Below are 25811 nucleotides of genomic sequence, written 5' to 3'. Positions count from 1 at the left end.
GCGAGAGAGCAAGAGACCGCGCGAGAGAGCAAGAGACCGCGCGAGAGAGCAAGAGACCGCGCGAGAGAGCAAGAGAACGCGCGAGAGCAAGGGAGAATGTGGTGAGGCGAGTGATGGGGATGGGACTGCCAGGAAGGGGAGGAGCAAGGTCTGAGACCAGATGGAAAGAGTGCAGTCACGAGAGACTTAAATACAGCAGGATAGGAAGAGGAATGGGTGACTGAAAGGAGGAGATGCAGAAGGGTGATCAACCATCATTGAGGTGACCACAAGTAAAATGGGAGAACTCGAAAGAAGAAGAAAGAAACTGCACTGATACTAGTATAAGGCTGCCCCCAACACTCCGGTGGAATATCTGTAATGCTGCACATTTATCAGTGCGTAAAACATCAACAAAGTGGCCAATTCAGGGAGCGCACAATTTCCTGGAACTTGTGCCTGCTTCGGTTTAATTATTAAACAAAACTAATAAACCACATTATAAAGCTTGTAAAAGTTTGTCTTAATGTTTATGGCAAGTCTACAGATACAGAATTTGGACATCAATGCTCTTTATATCATCTAGAAATACCACGGCAAAAGACTGCAACATTTTAGCAGAATTGAAAAAGGAAGTTTGATTTCTCTAAAAGCAAAATATGCTGATGCTGAAATAAAAACAGTAAATGCTGGAAATGCAGCATCTGTAAAGGGAGAAACAGTGTTGACGGCCCAGAACCTGTCATCCCCAGATGGTCTTACACCGGAGGTACCCCCAAGGTGCGCTGAGGGACCCTGCAAAATTATTTCCGCCCCCCCCCCTCCCAAATAAGATAAGGACAGATGACAAATTCTCTTAGAATGACTAAGCTACAGGCAAATTATCACTTTGCTGAGATCAGTGTCAAATATTTTGTTTCCCAATGTTTGCATGTTGGTTGTATTTTCAGTGTAGTGAATACTAACCAAAGGAGCAACATAAAGAACAGTAACTAATGAAATAGAGTTATTAGGGTCTAAAGTACGTGAATATATGTCCCAAAAAATAGAACTGAGGCCTTCAACCCTCCCACTTACTGCATGTGTCTGTAATCTCTCACTTAAGGGCAGGTGGAATTGCTAAGTATTTAAAATATCATTAGCTGAAAGCCTATAATGCTGCGTTAATTGTACACTTTCGTAAGGTGCTAAGCCATGGCTCAGTTAGTAACAATTTTGTATCTGAATCAGATGGTTCTGAGTTTGAGCCCCACTGTATTAACGAGTAAAAAGTCTCAGCTACAACCTCAGTGCAGTAGTGAGGGATTGCTGCAGTGTTGGAGGTGCTGTCTTTTGGGTGAGACATTAAACCAATATGGGAGCTTGCTGTGTGTGATAATCTCTGCTACTCCCTGTGAGGATTACTGCACTGCATGAGTTTGGAAGAAACCTCCATTGGAAAATGGGCCCAGAAATATCATAAGAAGGTAGGTAGGTAACTTTTTGTCTGATCTGGGTTGGATACAGGGATTTCAGATCCTTTCATCAGTACTGGAAACTGGCAAGTTCTAACAAAAGAGCACCGACCTGAAACATTAACCGTTTTGCTGTCTGTAGATACTACCTGACCCAATTTTATTTCTCACTAAGCATTACCATCATGCACCTACTTGAATTCAGATGGTTTTATGGCTTTTGAAATAGCATTATTCCAACAATATTGCATGTAGCAGAGATTGAATAAATCTATGAGTTTACATTAATGAAGAGCAGATCAAAGATTTTCTAGCTTGATCAAGTTTATCACACTTTCTAGATAAACTGACAGCCCAATGTATAATTTCTTCCCAGTCTCCATTCATCACTCTAATACAGTAAGTCTTCATTTAGTGTTGTGGCTGTGTTCCTGAAAATCACGACTAAGTGAAACATTGATTCCTAAGGAAATAATGCCAGAACTGTCTGACTCGGATACAAAATTGTTACCAATTGAGCCATGGCTAGCACCTTACGGAAGTGTACAATTAACACAGCATTATAGGCTTTCAGCTAATGATATTTTAAATACTTAGCAATTCCACCTGCCCTTAAGTGAGAGATTATAGACACATGCAGCAAGTGGGGAGGTTGAAGGCCTCAGTTCTACTTGTTGGGATATATATTCACGTACTTTAGACCCTAATTTAATCTGTTTCATTAGTTTCCTAATGAATCAATGTTAAAACTGTAGTAAGGTTCTGTAGGGCCTTTCTTATCAGAAAAAAAACAGGTATTAAAACCTCTTAAGCTGAAATATTTTACATTGCCAAATTGCTACCTTGATAGGTTTTAAAATATATTTCCTTTATTTTAAAAGTTACAAGAAAAAATGTAACTTTCTACTCAATACCTCCTGCTCACAGCAGATCCTGTTTCCTAAACCTCCCACTCCCTGATCCTCCTGGTCACTGCCGATCTTCCCCCCTCCCCAACCCACCAAGGTGTGGCCTCTTTCCCCCTCCCCAACCCACCAAGGTGTGGCCTCTTTCCCTCTCCCCAACCCACCAAGGTGTGGCCTCTTCCCACTCCCCAACCCTCATAGTTGTGGTCCATCACCCCCCCGGTCACTGATCTGAGTTGAGGCCTCTCCCCTCCCCAACCCACCCTCTCGCTAAACCTCCCACTACCTGACTCACCCTCTCAACTTCCTTCACCTAGCTATGAGTGAGGGTTCAGCGGAAGAGCAGTGAGGTAGCAACATTTTTTAAAAACACATGGATTACAGCAGCCCCAGCTCGGCATTTAAGCACCAACGGAATTCGCACTTCCACAACATCGGAGCTCCGGCATCAGATCAGATCTGGATCTTCAACAGGAACTCAGGTCCAGGAGAGGAAAGCGATGAGAGGGTGTCATGAAGGAGGGTAGTCTGGTGAGAGCGTGGGTCGGGGAGAAGAGGGGCCACAATTCAGGAAGGGGAAAGCTCGCTCCAAAATGGCACCAATCGGGTCACGTGGGAAATGATGTTAAAACAAATCTCAACAAGATTACAGGTCCCATTAACTTACCGACATTAAAGCGAAACATTAAATGGGACCACGTTAAACAAGGACTTAACTGTTTTACTGAATGAAATCCACCCATTTTGGAAAAACCTAAGTTTTCATAACGCTTACACAAGAAACCTAGTAAATTTTCTAAGTAAGTATTCTTATTAGTCACTTTAGTCTTTGGAGCTTTTGAAACCAAAAACATGCTTCCACTTTTTCCACACGTAAAGCTACATTGACAATGCGCTAATAACACAATGACAATTTATTACAAAAAAAACCTGAACTGTCCCCATTATACTTTTTTTAAATTCATGGGATGTGGGCATCACTGGCTAGGCCAGCATTTATTGCCCATCCCTAATTGCCCTTGTCAGAGGGCATTTTTAAGAGTCAACCACATTGCTGTGGGTCGGGAGTCATATGTAGGCTAGGCCAGGTTAGGACAGTGGATTTCCTTCCCTAAAGGGCATTAGTGAACCAGATGGGTTTTCATGGTCATCATTAGACTTGTAATTCCAGATATTTATTGAATTCAAATTCTGCTGTGGGATTCGAACCCGGGTCCCCAGAGGATTACTCTGGGTCTCCGGATTACGAGTCCAGTGACAATACCACTATGCCACAGCCTTCCCTCATATACTTGAGAGAAGCATAAATTTGTGCACTCTGAGGTCAACAGTAAGCCTCTGAAGTGTAAAGTTACAGCAATTTTTTTTAAATTCTTTCATGGGATGTAGGCTTACTGGCAAGGCCAGCATTTGTTGCCCAGTCCTAACTGCCCTTGAATGGAGTGGCTTGCTGGGCAATTTCAGAGGGCAGTTAAAAGTCAACCACATTGTTGTGGGTCTAGAGTCACATGTAGGCCAGGTCAGGTAAGGCAGATTTCCCTCCCTAAAGGACAACAATGAACCAGGTTTTTTTTTAAACAACACTTGATGATAGTTTCATGGTCACCATTACGGAGTCTAGCTTTTAATTCTAGATTATTAATTGAATTTAAATTCCACCAGTTGCTGTGATGGGATTTAAGCCCATAGCCCCACAGCATTAGCCTGCGCCCGCTGGATTACTAGCCCAGTGACATTACCACTATGCCACCGTCACCCCCATCACATTGATTGTATAGCATATCAATCACATTCAGTTGATGAATGGAATATTGTGCTGGAGCTCAATTATTATATTATCTATCTACTGAACTGGACTGTTTTGCTCTTACACCCCCCAACCACCCTAACCCCCTTTGCGTCCACCAACCAGCAACAGAAAAACTGCTACCACAGTAGCAAGGGCTTGGTTTAGGGATAAAGCTAAGGGTAGAGTTTATGGAATCAAGGTTTGGCTTCAGGGTTACTGTTGGACTAATAGGGACATCTCTCAGAGATCTATTATTAGTTTTATTTATCTGAGAGAAACAAGGAGATTCATAAGTTAATGCCATTATGACAGACCATCCGTTGTATTCAGTGCTGCCATATCTTGTCCTATGGTAGCTTGCCAAACCTACCACGCATCAGCTATCAACCTACATCAATCCTGTGCCAGTAGTTACACCAGATGCACTAATACATGCTGCAAGAGATCCTAAAGTACTCTGTCAGCTGTAAACATTAGATACAAGCCTACATAACACGAGACCACCAATATTTGTACATACTGCTCTTGTGAGCATTGCTAAAAGTAACACAATTTGCACTTGATTTTTTAGTATCCAAGTACTCATTGAATAGCTATATCTTAATCTTGGAACCAGAAACCAACATTTGAATTCAAATATCCATTAAGCCAAGCCTATGCAAAACTTTTGAGAAAATCAGATTTTCATAAACTTACTGCCAAATTGCTCAAGTATAGCCATATGCTACAATTAGTGACTCCTTGAAAAAGACATAAAAGATGCCTGCCTTACCACCACATATCATCAAAACATGTATGCCTGTCCAAATATGGAACTGACAATGTGCCAATGCATATCTCCAAAAATGTGCAAAATGGGCAACTCAATTAACATGTAAACCAACAGAAAACTGTTTTTACTTAAGTTGAAAAACAATCCTTGCACTCAAGCCCAAAATTAAAACTAGTTTGTATAGGACAGGAAATCTGATACTATTAAAAATAACTGAAGTAGTGAAGTGTTAAGCATCAAGGTAAGAGGAAAAACAGTTGTGATCAGCTTAGTTTCCTTCTGTTATGAGCATGAATGAACATCGGGGTAAATTAACTTGCTTCAGACTATGAAATGCAAATTTTCTGCCTTCAGTAGTGCCTTCCTACGGTTTTCAACTTTAGATCAGTGTCCCCACCCCTGATTGCTAGCAAGTGAATCCTGCTAGGAAAGTGACCCTTGCTAAAGAGTGCACATTTATGGAAAATGATAGACTCAGTCTCCGTTGTGATTCTCCCCATCAGCCTGCCCCCACACACTGTTTGAAACCAGACATGAAGAATGGCCACTTGGGCAATCCAGTGGTTTAATGCCATTGCTCATGTGAAGTTTACTTCAGCACCTTCAGAAGAGATGGAGAACAAAAAGGTGGAAAAGAGGGGGACGAAAACACTAAACAAAAGACTAACCAAATTAGCTTTTTTGACTAATTTCACAGCTGAAGACTGGAGGCCATATTTCTGAACCGTAACAGAGTTGAAAAGAATTGTGATGGGTGAAAGACAAGGGAAATAATAAATTAGCAGTTATTAGGTATTGTGATTGAAAAATCTTGATATCCCCCTCACCCCAACACTGTTGCCCATGCCTTCAATCGCCTTGGTTCCACACCCGAATTCCCTCCTCAAACTCTTCCACCTTCCTTTCCTCCTTAAAAACCTCCTGTGACCATGCTTTTGGCCACCTGTCCTAATATTTCATTCAGCTTGGCATCATGGGAAAATACGTGACACTTCTGTGACTTTATGAAAGGCACTATCAAATGCAAGTCAGTCAAGTTCCAGTCATTGTTGAATCAGCTGATTTAAGTCAGGGTTACACCCTCCTAATTACTTCCAGCGACCGGTTAGAAAGTGTCCACCTGTACACTGCACAAAAACAAGGTTGAGCTTGCATGTGTTGCCTTCCAAGTATTGCATTCCACAGTCAAATAGCTTTCCAATGCTCACTGTCCAGACCCAGGTGAATAATAGCTAGTTGGGCAACATCATTTCAGAACTGTAGGGAGCACTGGAATCTAACTCAGTACATGTCAGAGGCTTCAGGGCTGTAAAGATGAAAAACTGGTGGGGGGTGTAAGTAGAAACAGCCTCCCCATTGTGGGCACAGTGTCCAAGCCTTGATTAAAGTTAGGCTTCATAAAGTTTGAGCTGCTGAGGGGAGAAGTTGCTCACATTAAATAGGAGTCGAAACTTCTCGAATGTAGCCAGGGAGATAATGATGTAAGCTTTAGAGAACTGGTGACCTTAAGTATGTTTGTGAGAATAGAGTGAAAGGTAAGAAGTGACAGCCATTTAACTTGAGGCATGAAGGTATGGACTTACAGTAACACTCGCCACAGTGAAATACAAAAATGTAAGACGTTCTACAAAGTTAATTAAAAATCAGAACTTACCAGTTCAACACTCTTAAAGTAAAGCCTGTAGTTTGTAATATACACCACTCCTTTTTTGGGCCCATTATAGTGACAAATGTAGATCACATCCTTTTCTATGAAGCAGGGATAAAAGACTCATTAGCCAGTAGAAGCTTGCAACAGCAAAAAATTAATTTCTACTGGATATTTCTTAACCAGATATGAATGCAAATATGGTCTTTTAAATGATTATCACACATCTTGAAAATGTGAATGCAGTTCTTCAGATGAAGGAAATTCCTTAAGAAGTTTAATATTTAGGTCTTAAAATTACCAGATATAGTCATTTATTAGATAGTGAACAGAATGGAATATTTGCAGGAAAAGTTAATGTTAATGCAGTCCTACCTTTACTTTTAACATCTTCCCCTGCTAATAGTGGTACTTCTTCTGTCTGTTGTGCCTGAAAAGAAAGAAATGCCCAATTAATCTTGCAAATGGATTGGTGCACTGATTTTGCTTATCAAATATTCTTATGCCGCAGTGATCACTAAATGTAATTAGTTCTGGTTATTCTACACAATTAACAGACCACATTACAGGAAAATCCTAGAATTTAGTTGCCCAAATTCAATTTATCACATTTAAAAGGACACATTACTTTTGAAAGAAGTTGGCATTTTCTTTTTCTCAAAATCCCATAACAAAAGACACACTACTTCTAAGTTAGCGTTTACCACCAGGAACCTCTGTAAAGCTTCCACAGACTCTCCATAAAATGATTTAACAATATCATTAAATCATACATGTTAAATAACTCAATGCACACTTCACATTTCCAGGAAAGCTTAATTACCATTAAAACTGGAACCAATATACAGAACAGGCTTTATATCATTGCTAGAGTTTTATTTACTGCTTTTCAAATCTTCAAGTTTATAGTGCATATAAACTAATGTCAGTCTCATCCTCCTAATTCTCATTAATGCTGCCTAGCTTTCAGCCTATCCTGAAGGTCATGGGCCTGAAACATGAACTTTGTTTCTCTCTCCACAGATGCTGGCTTGGGTGCTCTGTGTTTCTAGCACTTTGTTTGTATTTCTGCACTCGTATTCTGCAGTGTAAGAATGATGCCTTGCTGACTGTTCTCATCCTGCTATAATACCTGGGATTATTTACCAAACTAATGACAAGTTTTCCTTCTGATAATCTGTTTGGATCTTACTTCAATCACCCATCCTTCTCATGATTCATTCTGGGGTACAGTTATACAAGCACTAATTCTTTCTGTACTTCATCCAAATGACTGTTCTTCATGAGTAAGTCTAAGCTAACAATGTTAATAGCCTGTTCAACTTCATAGGGCATTAAAGCCAAACTTGATTTTGTTCTCACCCAACCTACTCACCCACATCTTCCAGCAGGAGTCACTAGACAGCAATCAGGTCTAGTGTCTCTGGTTAATTTTTTTTCAGCCTCCTTTCAAGAGCGCAAGGACACTGATTAATTGTACTACTACCTTCCCATCCCAATTGAACTGAAACATGGGACTTTCCCGATTAGCATGGCCCAGCATACAAAAGGCGGAATATTTAACCAGCAGTAAATAGAGTGGCTGGTCAAGTTCATAAAATTAAAATGCCACCTAAACTATTTGGTTGGACCCTTAAAAAAAAGTGTAATGTTTAAGGAGTGACTCAAAAGAATAATCAACTAACATTTACATATTCTGACAGGTTGTGCTTTTTATTTTAATTCTATTTTAAAAAGTGAATTCTACTAAGAGGAAAAACTTACAAACACTATCAGTAATCACTTGACTCATGCATTATACAGTCGATAATTAAAACCAGGGAGAAAAACACTTGCTGGAATTGTCCTTAGTCAGTAAGCACTGCAGTGTAATGTAATACAGTGTTTGTGTTAGTGGATAAGTAATCCAGAAACCTGGACTGACACGCGAGTTCAATCCCACCACGGTAAATTGAGGAAAAAAATCTGATTAATAATAAAAGAAAAAATGACCAAGAAGCAAATGCCATAAAAACCCAACTGGTTTACTAACTGTCCTTTGGTGAATGAATCCATCTTTAGCCAGTTGATTCTTAACTGCCCTCTGAAGGGTAAGCAACTCTGTTCTATCAAAGAATGACAAGGATTGCAGTGGCTCATGAAAGCAGACCACCAGCTGGACCACTAATGATGGACATTAAACAGTGGCCTTGCTAAGGAAAAACACAGTCACAGAATTATTTTTTCCAGAACAGCTACACAGTCTAAAAAGGTCCCAAATTCAGTTCTCAGTATGTAACGAGCTAATTGACCTGGAAACTGGAGCACTTGTCTGAAAGTGATGATGGTTGATGAGAAGAAACCAGCTCCGAAGAAAGGAGTCAAGAAAGCCTTAAAGAAACCGGTAGCAAAGGGAGGCAAGAAGAGGCCAAAGTCGAGGAAAGAGAGTTACGCCATCTACATCTACAAAGTGATGAAGCAGGTTCACCCTGACACCGGCATCTCCTCCAAGGCCATGAGCATCATGAACTCGTTCATGAGAGATATTTTCGAGCGCATCACTGGTGAGGCTTCCCACCTGGCCCATTACAACAAGCGCAGCACCATCAGCTCCTGGGAGATCCAGACCGCCGTGCGCCTGCTGCTGCCCGGGGAACTGGCCAAGCACGCCGTGTCAGAAGGGACAAAGGCGGTGACCAAGTACACCAGCTCCAAGTAAAACCCCCAAACTGACTGAAAAACACATTCTAGGTTAATGAAGCCAGAGGGAGTAACAAAACAGCAGCCTGGGTGGGTACCCACTTCTGATCTCTGATCCATACAAGAAAGTAGATCTGTGGACGCTGATTGAGGACGGGACTGGTTTCAGCTGTCATGTCTCACATGATTGAGTACCTTGTCAATACTCAATATTGAGGCTAACATATGAAGTGCTGGAGGTCTGCAGTGATCCCTGTAGATATCAGCAAGAATCAGTAACTTCAGAAGAGAAGAGAAACATACCTTTTTATTTGTTGCATTGATTGATGCAGACGTGGAATTTACTATCGGAGTGAATGCCGAAGCCATAGTTTACCCAGGTTCTTAGAGGAAGTCGACTGCAATAAAAACATACCAGTTAGCTATACTTCCACAGGTATACGTCTTTCTCAAAAATTAAATAAGCCCTGCTCGAGTCATTACAGTGAGATGTGTTGAATGGATTTTGATAACGTCTATATCAATATTGATTGTTATGTGATTTTTCATCTGTGTAACTGTGCATCAACGATGCTTTATATCCTTACCACACAAATTATAACCCAATTCATCGGTGAAGGTAGCACACACCAAATCAGCATTATCAATTGTTTAAAATTTTCTGCCATGTGTGCACTTTCTGGGCGGGGGGGGGGGGGCGGTGGGATGGGAAGGCAAACACAAGGATAAGCAACTGCAGGTTTCAATATAAATCCTGCTGCTGAGAGGAAGTGCCAAACAGAGGCCAAGCATCACGCTACAGGAGGAGGAATAATTTCTCCAGGTCCTTTGCACACACCAGCAGTGGTGCTGCCCCTAAATAAACATTACCCACTTGTGTGCTAATTGTATCAATTGAGGTTAAGTATATACAGGTGAAGGGCATTGATTGGATGGTTATTTGAGCACATGTAAAGTGACACTTACTGACACAGGGTGGGAGTCAAGCAAGGAATTATATACCTGAAATGATTCACTCTGAATAAATCTATACCAAGTAAAGATTGGCTCTGGCTTCTTCCTTTACCAGTTGGCTATCAGGAGTAAAACATTGTGTTCCCAAGCACAGTTAATGCAGCCCTGGAGAATAAAACAGAATCCTTGCCTTCAAAATATGAAACGGACCGAGTAAATTATTTTACCCCCATTTTGATGGTTACTTCTAAAAATAAATGACAGTATGCACAAAACAAATTGGATCGACATGAAAAAATAATTGTTTTACTAATCAAATATCAACGTTATAGAGTACTTGAGGAAATTTGCTTGTTTCAGTGAGGGCATAATAGCAAAAATTGCCCTTTTGGCTTAATCAATGAGACATTGCTGGTGATTGTAACATTAATCATCTATGCTTTGAATATACAGTACAATTAATTAGGTAACAAAGCTACGTAAATGGTTGGCAGAAAACATATCCAAGCTCTCTATCCTAGTGGTCCATTTAGACTCAAGCCACGGAGCCCTAGAGGTCACAAAAAAAGTCAATACTCCAATTAATTTTCTTATGTATCAAAACTGCAGATACAAGTTATTGATATTGAGAGTTAGGATTTATTCACTAATGAGGCAACAGTGCCAAGTAGAACCTTTAACAAACCAAGCGCACAAAATGCAAACACAAACCAGCAAGGAGGAAATCTAAGCACAGCTAGAATAGAGTTGCATGTTTTTATCAGTCATACGTGGACACCAAGTTCTGCAGTATTCTAAGAATAAAAATCAACATATAATTTTTAATTCTAGTGTTGAAATACTACAGTAGTCCAAGTGTTAAAAGATTTCTACCAGCAACTCAGTTGCTATAACTCCCAGCCACGCTCTTCACCTTCCCCAACACAGCAAAATATTTTCATTTATCTTAAATTCATTTTTAAAAAATGGATCTAATACTTTGTGGTGAATGTTAGGGAGCATGCTGAACAGAGAAATTGTTAAACAAAAATGGGATCTGCCCGAGGCTGGTCCCAACCTAATGCCTAAAACCTGAGAACAATGGCTGCTTCTGAATTTTCCAAACACTGGAATTCAAAAACACAAAACATCACATTACCTGGGAATTTCCAAAAGAATATTATTTAATTTGAAAAGAATCCTCAGTAGGCCATCTTTAAAGTCATTCTGTACAGCTTAATGTACCCTTTTAAAAGTTGTTCAAGATTTCTGGACAATACAGACAAAAGAATAACTTGTGTATAATGCTTGTCATTACCTTATAATTCCAAAGGACATCGAAGATAATGAATTTCTTTTGAAATGTAGTCATTGTTGTAATATAGCAAATACAGTAGCTAATTTGCACACAGCAAAATCCCACAAGCACTATTCAAAATTACATGGGATCAGCAATGAGAGAAATACCTAAATCTATTATTAGTTTTTGCTTGGTGAGGGATAAGTGTTTGTCAGGCCCCAAGGAGAGCTTCAGTGCTGTTTCTCGAATAATGTCATGGGATCCTTAACATTCACCTCAGAAGACAGATTGTCCTCAATTTAACCTCTCGTCAGAAGAGTGGGCACTTCCAACTTTGCAGCACTGAAGCATCAGGAAGATCGTGTGCTGAAGCTTCTGGAGCAGGGATGAACTCAGGACCTTCCCAGTCAAGGCTAACACCACTTGATATTTCTCTGCCTCAACCATATAAAGCTCAATAGGAAAGGAAATCAGCTTGGTCAAAGCACATCATGGCTCAGTGGGTAAATTGCTTATGATGATGTGGTACTGAACCATATGGATTTAGAAGATTCCCAGGCGTCATCCCTGGTCTGTGATTAATTAGCTAAACTCAGCTCTCCAATTGGTCTCAGATCACAAGCATAGTTTCTATCCCCGACTGTCACTCAGCAAGATACCTACATCGGTCAATGTCTGTTGAGGACTGGAACACAAGGTCCTGCAAAGCCCGGCTCACTGCCCAGGTTTACACATAAATAAACAGCTGTATAGTTTGCTGTTGCCTGTGGAAGTGTGAATCAACGTGTTAGGAGATTCAGATTTAAATCATCACAGATGCAAGTGCACAATTGATGTGTGACCTGGGAATTGCAAAATCATTGGATGAAAGTTTAAAATGGCTTGCTGTTCAAAAGTAATATTTCAGAAATTAGTGGAAAAATTAAATCAAAAGATCTCAGTGAAGCACTGGAATCTTAACACTGTTCTGGCATTAGCATGCATTTTGAATTGACAAAAGATTCTTTGTGCCATTCTTTGCATAATTGCAGTGATATATCTCTACAAAATTCTTGTTTTAAAAAAAAATGATTTACCATGTTTACAAATACCGTTTTCATCCCATCATCTTGAACTTTGCCTTCTAAATAAAATTCTTCAGAGATCTCTTTATTCCTCCGTTCGCCTACTGAATTTGTCTTTATCTACCCATCCAAGGATGGGGGCAAGGCCTGGCTCTGAGGACCACTGCCGATGCCTGTCTCAAGGAGCTGCCAGGACCCACTCAAACAATGATTCACCTTTTCAATTCTCCCTCTCCCAACCAGATATCATGGGGTGGCTTAAACCAGCAACTGAGGCATAAGAGCAGGATTTAAATTGCACCAATGCTACTCTGCACCATTATTATTGATTATTCTAAGGTACTCTACAAAATTCTACACTATTCATATAGTCCAAAAACCACTGCAGCTTATCTTGAAATAATCAGGAACAGTGCTTAGAAGGCAGCAGAAGCAACTAGGAAAACACCAGGCTAGGTTATAAGAAAATGTCAGCAAGACTTGGGAGTGCACCCATTTCCTAGCTAAGGCTCTAAACTGGATCTTCTCTGTAAGATCCAATGCAAGTCCAGGCCAGTTTCAAGATTCTAGGGAATGTATTGTTGGACTCAGCAGAACCAGTACACAAATCCAATACTTGTTTGCTGCACGATGATAGCATGATCAAAAGATTCAACACATTTGCAAGAAAAAAAGCTGTCAATGACAGAAGCGTTCTTGAATTCATTCATAACATATTTACACCCAACAGTTGCACAATTTAAAGTTAAGTTGCCTGTCAAACAATATGATCATACTTTGAACTGAACTATTTCTCTAATTACTATCATTTAGATCTTTTAACCACTCAGTTATTCAGTGTCATACCAGTAAAGTCACATGATTGTAAAGGAGTACACCACATGACATCCCAGCAGGGTTTGGCGAAAAATCCTCTCTCAAAATTGTTTATTTGCTCAAGTAGACCTGAAATCGCTGTATAAACAGAAAGTCATGCTGATTTTAATGTGGTAAGATTATCATCTTGCAATGCAATATGCTGCTACTTCAACCACCACGCCCCGCTGTCCAATTCTAACTATGTGAAAAATTTCACACTAAGCTTATTCTTCATATTTCAGAACATAGAGTACACAATGTCAATGCTCTTCTACAAAAGTAAAGCTCTGCAAAGGAACAATCTTCACACAAAATAAAGGTTTCCCCTATTCCAAGTGTCTATAACTGAATTTAAATTCCCCAGCCGCCAGTTAATTAAATAAATCTGGAATTTAAAAAAAGAACTAGTCTCAGTAACAGAGATCATCAAACCACTGGATCATTATAAAAACCTGTTTGGTTCACTGAAGTCCTTCAGCCATCCTTAGTCAGTCTGGATTATAAATGTGACTCCAGAATCTCACATTAGGGTTGATTCTTAACTGCCCTTTGAAATGGCATTGCAAGCCATTCAGTTGCATCAAATCACTATGAAAAACAGTAAGAATAAAACCAAACAAACCATCTGTTATTGACCTAGGCACCGGACACGGCAAAGGCATACCTAAGCCTAGTCGACCCTACAAGGTCTTCCTTACAAACATCTGGGGGTTTATGCCAAAATTGGGAAAGCCTGACGTTCCTAGTCCCAGAATCATACCGGCCAACTAATGTCCTAAACTCCTCGACCAGGATAGGACAACACACTTCAGGTGATATACAGTCAAATGGGAGTAGCCCTGGCAGTCCTCAAGGTTGACTCTGGACCTAATGAAGTCTCATAGCATCAGGTCAAAAATGGCCAAGGAAACTTGCTGCTGATTACCTCCTACCACACTCTACCAGCTAATGAATCAGTGCTCCTCCATGTTGAACACCACTTGGAAGAAGGACTGAGCATAGAAGGGCATAGAATGCACTCTTGGGCGGGGTGCAATGTTTGTCACCAAGAACGCTCGGTGGCACCACTAATGACCGAGCTGGTTGAGTCACGAAGGACGGTGCTGCCAGACTGGGCCTGCAGCAGGTTGTAGGAAAACCAACACAACATAAAAACCTACTTGACCTCATACTTGCCAATCTACCTGTCATAGATGCATCTGTCCATGACAACGTGGGCAGGAGTTATCACTGCACAGTCCTAGAGGAAACCTGGCCCTGTCTTAAATGCTGAGGACACCCGCCATGGTGTTGCATAGCACTAAATAGGATTGATTCAAAACAGCTGAAAATTGGGCATCATCATCAGCAGAATTGTATTCAACCACAATCTGTAATTTCATGGTCCAGTACATCCCTCACTCTACCAGTACCATCAAACCAGGGCACCCACCCTGTTTCAATGGGAGTTGTAGAAGAGCATACCACGTGCAGCACTAAGCATAACTAAAACTGTGATGCCGATTTGGTGAAGCTACAACAGGGTTACATGCATGCTAACGTGCAAAAGCATACTATACACAGAGCTAAGCAATCCCACAACCAGTGGTTTAGATCAAGGATCTGTAGCCTTGCCACAAGCAGTCATGAATGGTGGTAGATAATTAAAGAGATTCCATGAACACCCAAACCCCAAAGACTGCAGCAGAGTATAAAGGACAAGGCTGAGGCATCTGCAGCCATCTTCAGCAAGAAGGACAGGGTAGATGATCCATTTCAGCATTCTCTTGAGGTCTGCACTATCACAGAAGCCAGTTTTCTACTAGCTTGATTAGCTCAACACAATATCAAGAAACAGCTGAGTGCACTGGAGGCATCAAAGGTTATGGGCTACAACAACATTCTAGCTGTCCTGAAGTCTTGTGTTCTGGCACCAACCGTGCTTTTAGACAAACTGTTCGAGTACAGCTACCACATTGGCATCTACCTGAAAATGGAAATTTGCCCAGCTGCATCCTGTCCAAAAATGGAAGAAAACCAGCCCAGACAATTACTGCCCTATCAACATATTCTCAATCACCAGCAGAGTGATTGGTGTTGTTGACAATGTAATCAAGCAACACTAATAACCTGCTCATAGATGCTCAGTTTGGGTTCTGTCAGGACCAGAACTCCAGATCTCCTTACAGTCTTGGTCCAAACATGGAAAAAAAAAGCTGAATTCCAGAGATGATGAAAGAGTGACAGCCCTTGTCATCAAGGTAGCGTTTAACCAAATGTGGCATCAAGGAGCACTAATAAAATTGAAGTCAGTGGGAATTAGGAAGAAAACTAGCTGCTGGTTGAAGTCATCCCTAGCTCAGAGGAAGATGGTTGTGGTTGTTGGAGGTCAATCATCCCAGCACCAGGGCATCAGTGCCTAAGTTCTTCAGGGTAGTGTCCTAGGCCCAACTGCCTTCAGCTGCTTCATCAATCACCTTCCCTCCATTATAAGGTCAGAATCAGGGAATTCAGTCCATAAAGTCTGTGCTGGGTCTCTATAGTGTAATCCAGTCAATTCCAGTCCCTCACTCTACCCCTGTAGTCCTGTAAGTTTATTTCCCTCAACTGCTCCATCCAATTTCTTTTGAAATCACCGATCATCTCAGCCTTCAATACCAGTTCATTGCCAATAACTGCAGAAAAATGTTCTTCCTCATATCCCCTCTGCATCTCTTGCCCAAAACCTTAAACATGTCCCCCTGATTCTTGTGCCATCAGCTAGGGGGAACAGCTCTTCTTTGTTTGCCTTATTTATCGAAACCTGTCATAATCTTGTACACCTCAAATAAATTTCCCTTGCTTCAAGGAAAACAATCCAGATTCTCCAACCTAACTTTGCAGCTAAAATTCCTCATCCCTAGAACCATTTTGGTAAATTCCCTCTGCACTCTGTCAAGGACCCCCATTTCCTGTATGCTGACCAGGACTGGACGCAATTTTCTAACTGTGGCCTAGCCAGAGCTCTAAAAAGATTCAGCATAACCTCTTCACTATATTTTGTCCTCAATACCTCTATTTATGAAGCTCAAGATTCCATAAGCTTTGCTAATTACTCTCTCAATATGTCTTGCCATCTTCAACGACTTATGCACATGAATCTCCAGGTCTGTCTGCCCCCTGCACACTCTGTGGAACTGTGTCATTAAGTCTATATCATCTCCCCCTATTTCTTCTGCCAAAAAGTGCCAGGCAATGACACTTTCTAACAAGCCAGAAAGTCTAATTACCTACCCTTGACTTCAACAGCATTACCATCATCGAATGCCTCACCACCAACATCCGAGGGGTCACCATTGACCAGAAACTCCCTTATCACTTATATAGCATCAGATGCAAAGTAAAACTCCTTTTACCTCTGCCTATTGTGTTTACAGCCCAACCTGTACAGTGTCTTTCTGAATCTAATTACTGGATTAACACCAAATCATAAGCAGTGCTCCTGATGGACCCTGACCAACATACCATGCAACTGAAGCAATCACTTCCTCCCTTTCACATTCCAATCACTGCACCACCGTGCGCCCTAATCTCGGAGATGAAGGCCAACATCCCATAAATCACAGAGGACTACTGTCTGTTACTAATGTGCCATGACACCTTGCAAAAGCAAAGAAAAAATTAGGTGAAAAGAAATGAAGTAATACCAGCTGTGCAGTTTAAAGAGAATAGAATTTGAAGTCAATTTCAAGGACACAAATAAAATTCTGGAACATTAACGGCACTTATATATTGACAGTTCCACAGGTTATAATTGTGTTGCATCAGATTCCAATCTACTTAATTTTAACCTGCCCTAATGCAGGTGATATGCTTTAATATGTAGCTTGCAGTCTCAACCAAAATCTTTCTCCAGAAAGGATTAATACAGGAAACTTCAGAAATTATTCAAAATGCAACCAATCATAATACTTTCGCATTCCTGTGCATTTGCTCTTCTCCTTGTTCCTCTTTTTTAAAACACATGAAATTTTCAGTTTTATCTTTGGTTTTCTTTTTTTTTGAAGTTCACTTCATGTCAATATATTGCCACAATTTTTAAAAACATCATTTTCATGTACCTAATCTTTTTATATAGATCTGTTTCTTCAGCCCCATTATAGTCATGTATTTATTCTTAAACAATGCAATTACCTGTCTAACAATTTCGATCTTGCTTATGGCTCAATTGATGGAAAGTTGTGGGTCAAAGTCCCACTCCAGAGATTCAAACGCCAAATGCAGGCTGACACTCCAGTGCAGCACTGTCAGAGGTTCTTTCAGATGAGGTTTTAAACCAAGGCCCAAGTCTTCCCTCTCAGGCGGAGGAAATGATTTCATGGCACGATTACAAAGATATGGAAAGTTCTCCCTGGTGTCCTGGCCAAATTTATCCCACAACCAACATCAAAAAACAGATTATCTGTTATTTGTCACATTACTGGTTAAGGGCACTGTGCACAAACTGACTGCTGTGTTTCCTATATCACAACAGAAACTTTATTGGCTGTAATTTGCTTTGGGATGTCCTGAAGTTAATAGGGGCAATATAAATGCAAGTTCTTCCTTTGTTTTTCTCACTCACTGTCATTAGCAGAAAATAAGAAGATTTTAAGCCAATAGCTTGGATGGTTAAGAAAGTCAACAATGGTGGCTTGTCAATAGGATTGAAGACCTTCCTTGAGCAAGTGCTTTTATATTCTGTAACATCAGGTTTGTGTACCAACATGGGGCCAGATGTGATAAGACTAACTGAACAACTTCAGATACAGAAACATAGACATAATTGATGATTGGTCACTTGCTCTTTGTCTCCTGAAAGACATGAGTGAGCAAACTAGGAATTTAAACCTGACCAAATCTCAGAAGTCAATCAGTATGAATACAGTACATATTGTGAAAAAGTTCATTATGACTAACACAACATACAAGTACAAGCAGAAGCAGAATTATGCTTACCCTTCTATAATGTTGACAATAAATGAGAATCGTTGTTTTTTCACTCATGTGGAGATTAAATCAATTATTTAGCATATAATCAGCCAGGCCCAGCTGAGTAGTGAATATTCTCAAGGTGCAAGTCACAAACCTGACTTCCTATGATGGACAGGTCTCTAGTTCAGGGCGTATTGCTAACGATTAATGAGGTTTGAAATCCTAATATCGCAGTACAGTAATTCTGGGGAAATCACATGGGTAATATCTACTGTTAGGCTCAATGGCTCTAATGGTATAAAATCATCTCTAGTGCACTGTAGCTATTGTACAAGAGTTGTTTGGGATTAGATTAATTCTGCAAGTCATGCTATAATTCTAAATGGATTCATAATTAAGGTGTTAGCTCGCATCTTTTGGTCCAATCCGGTTCCTATGTTGAAGCAACTTGTTCTAAGGTAAAAATAAAGAGGAACTTTTTAAAAACTACTAGTCACGCTTCCACAATTTGTATATTTAAATTTACTACTGTCTTTACCAATGTCTGCATGCCTAGAGTAAAGTTGTCAAGGTCTGAAATGTGTACCTGCAGACAGTAAGCAAGAGCATTATGTAAACGCAACAAGGAATGAACAGAGCTTGCTGTGACTGTCCAAAAATACCAACAGACAGGCACAACATCTTAAGCTACCTACCTACTTAGTCCCCATAAATTACCTCCGTCACAATCATACCCCTCAGTCATATGAAGGCTCCATTTCCACCATCTTTTGTTTTTCCCAAAGGTAGTGACAGATACTGTGGTGTTGTTCCGTGTGTAGACAGGAGCAAGGACAATGATGTATTTTTCCCTTCCCGGACCTCGGGTCACTGCGGCCAACCCCAGGACTCCCCTTATTCCAGCTGAGATCAGCTAACTCTCCACACAGCAAAGAGCAATCTTGGGAACTTTCATTGACTATACACTTCAATGCCTCGCCATACTTCGCAGTGATGAGAACAATTGATTAATCCATTTCTGATTCATTTTGCATTTCTCTGCACTGGATTTCACCCACACTTCTCTTACCAATATCCAAGTATATTCAAATCCTCCTGTAGGATATTCTGTTCAGCTCTTCAGTGTACCACCTTCATTACTTTTGCATCAATTGCAAACTTAGCCACTGAGCTTGCAACTCCTAGTTCCACATAATCTCTAAAGATATTAAAACAGAAGAGATAGTAACATTCTGCCAGGTAGATGACAATCCTTAACCTTTCACATCACCCATCAATTACAAATCAATTTAAAAATAATTTCACTAATTCACGCTATTTCCAGCACTCCCCTTTCCAGAGCTTCTGTGTCAAAGATTTTACTGAAAATGAAAGTACACAACATCTATTGCCTTACCTATCAAGTTTCTCTCTCATACCCTCAAAGCAAATCCATAAGTTAGCTTGGAAAGACCCCGCTTCATGAACCATGATTTTGTTTGAATCCAGAAAGCTCCCTGACCTTACCTTTAATCAGGGTTTCCATAACTTGATCCACAACACTATGCCTATAGTTTCTGGGTCACATTTGCTTCCTTTTCAAAAAAAAAAGAGCAACATCTGCCTTTCTCCAGTTCTCAGGCACCTCTGTAGTATTCAGTGATTTCAGGAGGATCTGTGCTAGTGTTCTGACAGCTGCCTTTCTTATTACCTTTAGAATCCTACTGCATCTTATCCAGCCTGTGATTTATTCACCTTAAATTTGCACAGCTGTTTGGCAACAAGAGTGTAGAACTATTCATTTTTGCCTTTTTAAAGGAAAGGTCAATGCTAAGCAAACAATTGGGAATACACAGCAGGTCAGTCAACATCTGTAGAGAGAAAAGATAGTTTATGAGACTACAGAAGTGCAGCCTTTCATTAGAACATTCTGATGAAGGGAACAAACCCAAAATATCATAACCTGCTTTTTTGCTTTAGATGCTGACCGACATTTCATGTATTTGTAACTAATTTTATTCCAGCTCTCCAATGTCTACGGTATTTCCTTTCAATAAAAATATTTAATTTGGAAAAATGTGGAAAGGAAAAGTACATAACTTGCAAGTTGGCCTTTACTTCCAGTCAAAATTGAAAACACAAAAGCATCTGAATGTCACATTTCCTTGGCATGTCACAAGAAGTTTCAATTAAAAATATACAATCCCTTAGTTGTTTAGAAAAATGAGAACCTGAGTGACACAGAGCGGCTGAGCCTTAACTTCTACCTCCAGCCAGTGTTGAGTTCATTGGTATTAGCCTTGGCAACAATAGCAGTGTTATAACTGGTCTCCATGCCCCTGAATCAGAATACTAGGAGAAATTGGCTGTAGATAAAGGTTTCTGGTCATTCTGATTTCTGGTTTCCCATCATTTGCTACTCTATGACACTAGAATCATGTACGTGTGGACATTAAGTGAAGACAGAGTTAAATAAGCTGCAAAACTCCATCACAGTCAACCAACAGGTCAATGTCATGAGTGCAGGATAAAATTAAAGCAGAAGTTACTGGAAGTACACACAACAGTCGGCATCTGGAAAAAGAAAAGACAGGTTCTGATGTTTCAGGTGTGTCATCTTATTCAGCACAAAAAAAAACTTGAACATGTTTACTGATCTCAATTCTACTGTTAACTGGAAACAAGCTCCCCCATATTTGAAGGGAAGACAAACAGTCTCAACTAATACAAGAGAAACAAAGGAAATGTACAAAGGAGGGCTGGGTGGTACATCTTGACGTATCCAGCATCGTTCTCAGAAACAGCAAGAGTTTCCATTATTTTGATTAAGGCCAAAGGGGAAACACTGTGTTTTCAGTGTCACCATTACCGCACCAGCACTACAAATGCCCTCAAGAAGTGGGCATCACTAAAACACAACTACAGATGGACCAATAAAACTAAAAATAAAATGAACCCAAATCATAATTAGGCTTTCCTCAACAATGGTACAGTTAATGAACTATGGTTGTGTCCACCGGTCACAGTCTTGAGTGTAAAAACGAACAGTAATATGCCATTCAGCCCCTTAAACCTGTTCAGCCATTCAATTAGATTATGGTTGATCTCTACCTCAACTCCATCTTGCCGCCTTGGTTCCATAGCCCTTAACACCACAGGCTAACAAAAATGCATCAATCTCAGTTTGCAAATTTTCAGCCTCAACAGCTTTTGTGAGGAGGGGGGGGTCCAGATTTCCTCAACCTTTTATGTGAAGAGTTAGGGGTGGGGTGGCGTAGTGGTATTGTCTCTGGACTGGCAATCCAAAGACTCAGGGTAATGCTCTGGGACTTGGGTTCGAATCCCACCATGACAGATGGTGGAATTTGAAATCAATAAAAAATCTGGAATTAAGTCTAACGATGACCATGAACCCATTGCCAATGGTCGTAAAACCCATCTGGTTCACTGTAGAGGAGGAAATCTGCCATCCTTACCTGGCCTGGCCTACATGTGACTCCAGACACACAGCAACGTGGTTGACTCTTAAAATACCCTCTGAACAAGGGCAATTAGGGATGGGCAATAAATGTTGGCCTAGCCAGCGACGCTCACATCCCATGAATGAATAAGAAAAAAAAGTGGAGGCAGAGGGCATGGTTGAGGTACTAAATGAGTACTCTGCATCTGACTTTACCAAGGAAGGGGATGTTGCCAAAGTCATAGCAGAAGAGGTAGTTGAGACACTGAATGGACTAAAAATTGATAAAGAGAAGGTATTAGAAAGGCTGGCTGTGCTCAACAGAAAACCAATTGTAAATACAACTTAAGGTTACACAAAATTGCATGAAATAATAAGGGAAGACTTACAATTAAAAAAGCGCCCTTCATGAAATCAAGACATTCCAAAACACTTCACAGGCAACAAGGTACCCATGAACATGTACTTTTGAAGTATAGTCACTGTTATAATGCAGGAAATATAACAGCCAAATCGCACACAGAAAGCTCCCACACTGGTTTAACATCTCAACCAAAAGACTGTCTCACTACTGCACTGGGGTTCCAGCCTAAACTTTGCGCTCGTTTCTCTGCATTGGGACTTGAACTCATAACCGTCTGATTCAGACGCAAGATTGTTACTAACTGAGCCATGGTTAACACCTTACAAAAGTGTACAATTAATGCAGCATCTTAGGCTTTCAGCTAATGATATTTTAAATACTTAGCAATTCCACTTGCCGTAAAGTGAGAGACTACAGACTCATGCAGCAAGTGGGAAGGTTGAAGGTCTCAGTTCTGTTTTATGGGACATGTATTCACATACTTTAGACCCTGATTTAATCTATTTCATTAGTTACTGTTGCTCCTATGGTAGTACTCACTACTGAAAACACAACTAACACAAAAACATTGGGAAACAAAGTATTCAACACTGATCTCAGCAATGTGATAATTTGCCTGTAGCTCAGTCATACTAAGAAAATGTATCATGGGTCCATATCTTATTAGGAAGGGGAAAAATGAATTTTGCTGGGAAGAGAACACAAGAAAATGTCATTTGTGCAAGATCCTATATTTAATCTGATCAAATCCTTCAAAGTTGTCATCAACAATTTTTTGAATGTTCTAATATCCAGTACACAGTTCCACGCCAATGGAACAAAGCTGTACAACTTTACATATTGAAGGAGATCCTCAACTAGCTTGGTTGAAAATCGAAGAGCCTTGTGTGGTACAGAGCCAGAGAGTGAGGCGGCCACATGGTTGATCCCTACTCTGTGCAGATTTAACTGATCTCATCCAGGGAGTGGCTAGAATGCAACAATTGGCCTCAGTGCCCAGGGCTAAGGGGAAAATAAGCCAGATTTCCTGCTCCTGATCTTTATGATGTGTACACATGCAACTGATCTCTGATGTCTCCTATGATGAAATAGCCCATCTCTGGCTCAGACAAAGAATTTACCAAGTAACAAAGGGCTGCCAGCATCCATTCCACCATTCCTCAGCACAGGAGCAATTTCATCGTCAATCATTAAAAACTTGCATATACCAATAAACAGCGGCCCATCATCTTAAATACTACTTTGGAAACAGAAAACAAAATGAAGCAGCCAAAACTTGTTGGATCCCACAGATTACAATATGAAGCCACTTGTGTTGCTCAAACACCTTATGAACACCTTCGATGAAATCCTCTTGGTTTCAGTTGTGCTGTATGTTAGTCATTTTACATGGCACTTACACATCACCAATGTTTTTTTATAACTACAACTATGGATAAACTGCCATAATGTTATGACAGTAAAAAAAAAAGCCCTGTTTAGGTTTCAATACCCCTGTAATGATAGCAAGAAGTGAATTTTTTAAAAAAAGCACAACCACAAAGAATTTTTTAAAAATCATTTACACTGATGGGCGTAAGCACAATCAAACAAAAAATTTTTTTTGACGTTTAACTTTCTCTTACATTTAAGAGAATTGCACCAACCCAGAAAGTGCAAGGAGAATATACATCAGAGCTGAGAAAAAACTATATAAAGTGGATGAGGGGAACTCTTTGCCCCTTGGTGTAGATCCAGTTTCCAGGGTGATTTAATGTCTTGTCCTGAAGTGTTGTTAACTTTGACACCTGCCCAAATGCGGGGGAGAGGAGGGGAGGGGGAGGTGTAGGGAGGGAGGGGGAAGGTGAGTTGAGGCAGGCCCAGCGCTGACTCTTACCCTTCACCCAGCACAAACCAATCACGCTGCCCTCCACAAGTGCATCAAACCTAAACAAAACGGTGTCTAATTAATCAAGCGGCCGCTGAGCGGAGCACAACAACTGGAGAAAAGCCCTACCTGCTCCGGCCGACCAAGAGTCTCACAAACCCAGGGCCGCCTGACGACGACAACGACGCCTCAGATTTCACTCCCCCCGCCGTCTCTCAACGTCGTCGTCGTCGTCGTCACCTCCTCCTCCTCCTCCTCCTCCTCCTCCGCCGCCGCCGCCGACCGCATCACCTGACCGCCCTACAGTGCGCACGCGCGCCGGCCCCCCCACCCCCCCTCCCCAAAAAACAACCTCCGCGCGGGCTTCTGGGGGCTGTAGTCTCCTGAGCTGATCTGTTCTCACTGGCAGCTAGAACAAAAACAGAATTACCTGGAAAAACTCAGCAGGTCTGGCAGCATCGGCGGAGAATAAAAGAGTTGACGTTTCGAGTCCTCATGACCCTTCGACAGAACTTGAGTTCGAGTCCAAGAAAGAGTTGAAATATAAGCTGGTTTAAGATGTGTGTGTGGGGGGGGCGGAGAGATAGAGAGAGAAAGAGGTGGGGGGGGGTGGGTGTGGTTGTAGGGACAAACAAGCAGTGATAGAAGCAGATCATCAAAAGATGTCAACGACAATAGTACAATAGAACACATAGGTGTTAAAGTTGGTGATATTATCTAAACGAATGTGCTGATTAAGAATGGATGGTAGGGCACTCAAGGTATAGCTCTAGTGGGGGTGTTTTCTTTTGTTTTTTTTATAATGGAAATAGGTGGGAAAAGGAAAATCTTTATAATTTATTGGAAAAAAAAGGAAGGGGGAAACAGAAAGGGGGTGGGGATGGGGGAGGGAGCTCACGACCTAAAGTTGTTGAATTCAATATTCAGTCCGGAAGGCTGTAAAGTGCCTAGTCGGAAGATGAGGTGTTGTTCCTCCAGTTTGCGTTGGGCTTCACTGGAACAATGCAGCAAGCCAAGGACAGACATGTGGTCAAGAGAGCAGGGTGGAGTGTTAAAATGGCAAGCGACAGGGAGGTTTGGGTCATTCTTGTGGACAGACCGCAGGTGTTCTGCAAAGCGGTCGCCCAGTTTACGTTTGGTCTCTCCAATGTAGAGGAGACCACATTGGGAGCAATGAATGCAGTAGACTAAGTTGGGGGAAATGCAAGTGAAATGCTGCTTCACTTGAAAGGAGTGTTTGGGTCCTTGGACGGTGAGGAGAGAGGAAGTGAAGGGGCAGGTGTTGCATCTTTTGCGTGGGCATGGGGTGGTGCCATAGGAGGGGGTTGAGGAGTAGGGGGTGATGGAGGAGTGGACCAGGATGTCCCGGAGGGAGCGATCCCTACAGATGCCGATAAGGGGGGTGAAGGGAAGATGTGTTTGGTTGTGGCATCATGCTGGAGTTGGCGGAAATGGCGGAGGATGATTCTTTGAACGCGGAGGCTGGTGGGGTGATCAGTGAGGACAAGGGGGACCCTATCATGTTTCTGGGAGGGAGGAGAAGGCATGAGGGCGGATGCGCAGGAGATGGGCCGGACACCCTGGTCCACTCCTCCATCACCCCCTACTCCTCAACCCCCACCTATGGCACCTCCCCATGCCCACGCAAAAGATGTAACACCTGCCCCTTCACTTCCTCTCTCCTCATCGTCCAAGGGCCCAAACACTCCTTTCAAGTGAAGCAGCATTTCACTTGCATTTCCCCCAACTTAGTCTACTGTATTCATTGCTCCCAATGCGGTCTCCTATACATTGGAGAGACCAAACGTAAACTGGCCGACCGCTTTGC

The 25811-nt window shown here is 41.3% G+C and overlaps 1 protein-coding gene across 2 annotated transcripts in view; it reads right to left on the bottom strand.

Annotated features, from left to right (window-relative positions):
* mtm1 (myotubularin 1) overlaps positions 1–24248 on the bottom strand; it is a 142826-nt gene extending 118578 nt beyond the window's left edge. The window contains exons 1-5 of one of the 2 annotated variants that reach the window (XM_041196003.1): positions 24113–24191; positions 10229–10345; positions 9530–9624; positions 6923–6977; positions 6554–6648 (exon numbers count right to left, since the gene is read on the bottom strand). In XM_041196003.1, the coding sequence (XP_041051937.1) occupies positions 6554–6648; positions 6923–6977; positions 9530–9595 (216 nt within the window). In that variant the 5' untranslated portion in view covers positions 9596–9624; positions 10229–10345; positions 24113–24191. Of the gene's footprint in view, positions 1–6553; positions 6649–6922; positions 6978–9529; positions 9625–10228; positions 10346–24112 lie in introns of both variants that reach the window. The other variant, XM_041196002.1, reaches the window with a different exon arrangement.
* Positions 24249–25811: the final 1563 nt, after the last annotated feature.

Source organism: Carcharodon carcharias, chromosome 9, assembly GCF_017639515.1.
Source record: "Carcharodon carcharias isolate sCarCar2 chromosome 9, sCarCar2.pri, whole genome shotgun sequence".
NCBI lineage: Eukaryota > Metazoa > Chordata > Chondrichthyes > Lamniformes > Lamnidae > Carcharodon > Carcharodon carcharias.
This window is presented reverse-complemented; position numbering and strand designations above follow the sequence as displayed.